Source organism: Lactuca saligna, chromosome 3 (assembly GCF_052625555.1).
Source record: "Lactuca saligna cultivar CGN05327 chromosome 3, ASM5262555v1, whole genome shotgun sequence".
Taxonomy (NCBI): domain Eukaryota; kingdom Viridiplantae; phylum Streptophyta; class Magnoliopsida; order Asterales; family Asteraceae; genus Lactuca; species Lactuca saligna.
In genome coordinates, this window is record NC_136419.1 from 129,782,551 (window position 1) to 129,787,529 (window position 4,979).

The window sequence follows — 4,979 nt, forward strand, 5'->3', positions numbered from 1 at the left end:
CATGTTTCAACCAATTTATATACATTTCATGTATACTATTCATAGAATCTTCAAATCTTTCAACCCATTTACACATATTTCATGTATTACTATTCATAGAATCTTCAAATCTTCAAAGTGTTCTTGAAGGTGTTCTTCAAGTGTTCTTGACTTAAACATGTTCATCACCAAACTTTCTTTCATCAAGAAAAACATCTAAAGGTGAGTTTATACCCCCCATGTTTTCGGGTGTTTTTTTATGTTTAGGGGAGAATACAAGTAAAGTACTAGTAAGCAAGTATAATATACAAGTTGTTATAAATAATTGCTTATATGTTGTGTAAAATTGCTAAATACATGAAATGATGTGATTATCAAGCTTTATGAACTTATATATACAAAAGTTGGTTTAAAATACAAAAACTATGAAAAAGAAGTGTAAACATGCTAGATGTTCTCATGAAAAAGTCAAAAACTCAAAACCAACGGATGTTACTAAAGTAACCCAATAAACCATGAAGCAAAAGCATATCCTCCATTCCTTCTCCTGTTGATTGTTGATGTTTTTTTTCTTCAGGTTATGTATGACCTTCAACATATGAGACTGCTGATCTGGGGGCCCAACAATACAATCATCACCAGAAACCAATTCCAAAAACACTGGAATGGCCCCTTCTAGATTTCAATCTAACCCGACTTTGATTTTGTTCTTGATCCAATGTGAATGAGAGAACAATGTCTGGAGAACAACAATACTGGAATTTTGATTCCAATTCAATGAAAAAAGTGTATTTTACTATGAAATGCATCGCAATCTAAAATTACCTTGCAAGTCAACAACAACAGTAGTACCCGTTGTTTGAAGCTTTCTTCACTAATCAAACCCGTACCAAAATTCTCTTATATGGTCCAACAATCTTGACGATAAGCTACAAAAAAAAATACGTTAACTATGATGAATAAAATAAAAAAAAAAAATCTGATTTTTGATACATACTGTTTTAAACAATCAAGTAAAGGTGACATATTTTCCTTCCTTTTCCCAAATTTCATATATCAATCAAAAAAATTATAATATAATTAGGTCCCAATAGGCGTGAAGATATGTTACAAGCTTTTAGAAAAATCATTAAAGTAACAATATCCAGATGCTTTACTCTTTTTTTTTTAGCATATTACACCTGGCCGAGTTTATTGCAATGCCACAGAGTTATTGTTTAATCCAAACAACCTTCCAGTGATGCAACATTCACAAATTCTTGTCATTCTCTACTTTTACCAACTTTACCACTGCTCATAATAGGAAAAGGTATTAAGTAGTTTAACAAAATTGAACAGGTTTATTATTATTATTATTATTATTATTTTAATTAGATGAAAATAATAACTATAATTCAAAAATAAAACGTAACGAATCATGGGAAAAAACTTTTATTAATTTGCAACTAATAAGATCCATTATATTATTAATAAACTATTAAGAGAAAAGTATATTAGGATCCATGTTCCATCTTTTCCACCCGAGTAAATGTAACTTTTTTTAATAGAAAAGTTTATGACTACTCTAACATCTTCAAACATTTCTATCCATTTGCAGTTTTCACCATAGCCTCTTCCTTGCACTCTTATGAGTTGAAACCTATTGTAGTTTAAAATATACAAGGTTATAGTTTTTACATAGTTATAAGAATAAAGATTGTAATTTTTTTAAAAAGTAAACGATCCTGAGTAGAGAATTATGTTGATCAGTTGTGTTATTGGTTTCATCAGGAAATAATGGAGGGAATGAAAAGTCATGCTTGAAAGAGAAAAACTATTTTGAAGAAGTGACATGTTCAGCGTACCATATGTCCACATCTGAAGGTATATAGTCTGCTCTTAATATATCAATAGCCTAAAAAATTAACACACAATAACATATTATTAAATCTGTTTTCTTACATTGTTAACTTTTTTGAGTAAATTACTAGTTTAGTCCCTGATATGCAATAAAATGAAACAGCTGGACATACCCCACGACTTCTGGTATACCACAAGGATTAAATTTGTAATTTTGTTGTTTTTGTTATACATACCTGCTCCAAGAAATAACTGGAAACACCGGGGAGCATCTTTAATTCCATTCTCCTCTTGTAAGTGGCTTTCATGGCTGGATGATTCCAGAGTTCCTCAACTACAGGGGTCTCTTTATATAATATTCTAGCCTATTTGAAAATTGTACTTGTACCAGATCCACAGCACCCAATTAAAAGAAGCTTTTGAGGGGCATTTTGGTCAAAATAGTCTAGGATTGATTGAGTAAGTGTGTTGCTCAATTGCTCTCCAGTGGGATAAATTGTCTTGGATGGAACTGGTAGTGATAAAACAACAAAAACCAACTTTGTTCCAGGATGAAATAAAACTTTATGTTTAAAAAAATATTTGAAAACAACATAAAACATAAACATGAAACATATTTATAAAAAGGTGTCACCTCTCCCCATATATATCCTCTGGTGTTTTTTTGTCCCTCTTCTTGATAAGATCCATCATCATTAACCCAAAAGTGAGCATTACCAGCACATTGGACTCCGAATAGCTGCAACATTTAGCAATTCACATGATCAATGGAAAATGGAAATAATAAATACAGAACAATTCAAAGAAAAATCAAGATTAGTGGCTTATAATGACTTGCAACAAATTAAGATATAAAATGTTATGTTGTAATTATAGGAAATCATCTAACAATGTAACAGATCGAGTAAATGATGGACACTTTTCATGAAGAGTGGCTAATCCCGCAAACATATAGACTTCGGTAGATGAACAAATTCTTGCAGTTTATGTAATTTCAATTAACGGAAATTGCATCCAATTTTAGACCTAATTTCAAGCAAAAACAAGTTATCTAACTGTATGTATGTGTATATTACCACCACGGCACGACACCGCCAACTCTTCCGGGTGGTGGCATCCATATGGGTGGGTGGCTATTTGAGTACTTTCATCGAACAATTGGTGTGCAATCTTTCAAACTCCACCTGAAGAGACAATTTCTTTGTGCAAGGACCTACTTTTTAACTCAAATCGGCATACCAAATAAAATTTAATAAAATCAGAAAGAATTAGACAGTATTACTTACCTGATTCGAGATAAAAAAAACCGGAGGCGGAAGAAAAAGCTTATAGCTTGAAAGTGGTGACTGCCAACAAACACTGGCTAACCTGATGCTGAACAGATTCCGGTTGATTACTGAAGAAAGAACGGTCAATTACTGCAGAATATGGTGAAGTAAAGAAATCACGACTCATTAGTAACCATCTATAAGAAATCAATGCTAACAAAAAAAAAAACAAAATAATGACAGTATAGTTGTATACGAACCTTGATAAACAAAAACTTTTGAGTAGAAGTTGTAAGGAACCTTATAACAGAACCAGAGAACGTGGAAGCCCAAACCAAACACGGAAAACCCCTTCATCTATTCCTTTTAGCATGGAACACACAAAAGGAAGAAAGGAGAAGTATAGAGGTGGTGAAGATCGCATCCATGGCGGTACTCTATCGCTGCTAAAGAGAAACCTGACAGAGGGTGGACGGATCAAGATGAAGAAGAAGCAGAAGGAAGACGATAGATAAGGAAATCTGTGGAAGGACCGGGAAGTAAATACCTAACCACTGTGGTCACCCGAGGAACAGCACCCTGGTCGGTCAGGTACTGGTCCTAACTTTCATATCTTTAATATATATAATTAATTTTTGACTAACATTAGTTAAACTATATGATTTTTCTTTTAATATATTATTCTCATAATATATTAATAAATCATAATTAAACCTTTCTCTCCTTAATTCATCCTACATATTGCTATAGTGAAGGCAACCCAAAATGATCATGCTCATAATCGGGTCAAGTACATACCAAAATAGTTATGGACTTAAACACCAATCCAACATAACCATTACCCACTCCCGACAATCGATGATTTATTTGATTAGCTTCAGGGCGCATCGTGGTTTTCCAAGATTGATTTGAGATCTGGTTATCATCAGATGAAGGTTAGAGATGAGGTTATTCAGAAGACGGCCTTAAAGACTCGTTACATACATTACGAGTTTGTGGTGATGCCATTAGGCTCACCAACGCACTAGCAACGTTCATGGATCTCGTGAATCGGATTTATAGGCTGATGTTGATTGATCGGTGATTGTGTTTATTGATGATATATTGGTTTATTCAAAAAATAAGGAGTAGCATGAAGAGAATTTACGAGAGGTTCTAGAGACTTTAAGGAGGGAGAGACTTTGTGTAAAGTTCTCTAAATGTGAGTTTTGGTTTCACGAGGTGTAGTTTTTAGGCCACCTCGTCAACCAGAATCGTATCTTGGTCAACCTGACCAAGATCGAGGCCATAATACAGTGGGAGGTCACGAGGTCTTCATCTAAGATTCAGAGCTTCCTTGGTTAGCAGGGTATTATTGGAGATTCATTTAGAATTTCTGTAATATTGTAGTTCCCCTAACCCGTTTGATGAAGAAGAATGTTACTTTTCCATGGGGGTGAGCAGCAAGCGACATTTGAGACACTAAGACAGAAGTTATGCGAGGCTCCGATATTGATCCTTCCCGAGGGTGCGGATGGTTTTGTGGTTTACTATGAAGCATCAATTTTGGGTCTAGGTGAAATGATTATGTAGATGGTCCATGTGATCACATATGCTTCAAGGTATTTGAAGCCTCATGAGATGAATTATCCTACCTATGGCTTGGAGTTTGGAGCAATGATTTTTTTCCCTTAATATTTGGTGATACTACTTATACGAGGTTTGGTGTACCATTTACACAAAATCATAAGAGTTTGAGATATTTTATAGATTGGCTAAACCTGATCATGAGACAACGCGGGTGGCTTAACGTGGTGAAAGATTATGACTGTGAGATCCCGCATCATCAAGGGAAGACCAACATGGTCGTTGATGCCTTAAGTCACAAGGCGACTGGTGCTCATATCAAAATCC

At 34.3% G+C, this 4,979-nt stretch overlaps 1 protein-coding gene across 8 annotated transcripts; it reads right to left on the reverse strand.

The window, feature by feature from the left end:
* Positions 1 to 333: 333 nt before the first annotated feature.
* LOC145037238 (extra-large guanine nucleotide-binding protein 1-like) lies at positions 334 to 3,696 on the reverse strand. 8 transcript variants are annotated; one of them, XM_078985855.1, is made up of 9 exons: positions 3,634 to 3,696; positions 3,347 to 3,544; positions 2,895 to 3,236; positions 2,453 to 2,557; positions 2,055 to 2,329; positions 1,824 to 1,873; positions 1,161 to 1,618; positions 805 to 908; positions 334 to 718 (listed from the first exon to the last, which is right to left on the reverse strand). In XM_078985855.1, exons 5-7 carry the CDS (start codon positions 2,124 to 2,126, stop codon positions 1,438 to 1,440), a joined length of 303 nt encoding a protein of 100 aa, XP_078841981.1. In that variant the 5' UTR covers positions 2,127 to 2,329; positions 2,453 to 2,557; positions 2,895 to 3,236; positions 3,347 to 3,544; positions 3,634 to 3,696; the 3' UTR covers positions 334 to 718; positions 805 to 908; positions 1,161 to 1,437. The 8 variants fall into 8 exon arrangements, 4 of the variants coding, with proteins under 4 accessions (XP_078841981.1, XP_078841983.1, XP_078841982.1 ...); XM_078985857.1 differs by lacking the exon at positions 3,634 to 3,696 and having other exon boundaries at positions 2,895 to 3,002; positions 3,105 to 3,236; positions 3,347 to 3,626; XM_078985856.1 differs by lacking the exon at positions 3,634 to 3,696 and having other exon boundaries at positions 2,895 to 3,017; positions 3,105 to 3,236; positions 3,347 to 3,626.
* Between the last annotated feature and the right edge of the window lie 1,283 nt (positions 3,697 to 4,979).

Coding starts and splice junctions, on each gene's coding strand:
- LOC145037238 (XM_078985855.1), bottom strand. CDS start 2,126: ATGAAAGCCACTTACAAGAGGAGAATGGAATTAAAGATGCTCCCCGGT. Junction 1,874..2,054: donor CCAGTTATTTCTTGGAGCAG/GTATGTATAACA, acceptor TTAATTTTTTAG/GCTATTGATATATTAAGAGC. Junction 1,619..1,823: donor CCTTCAGATGTGGACATATG/GTACGCTGAACA, acceptor AAACTACAATAG/GTTTCAACTCATAAGAGTGC.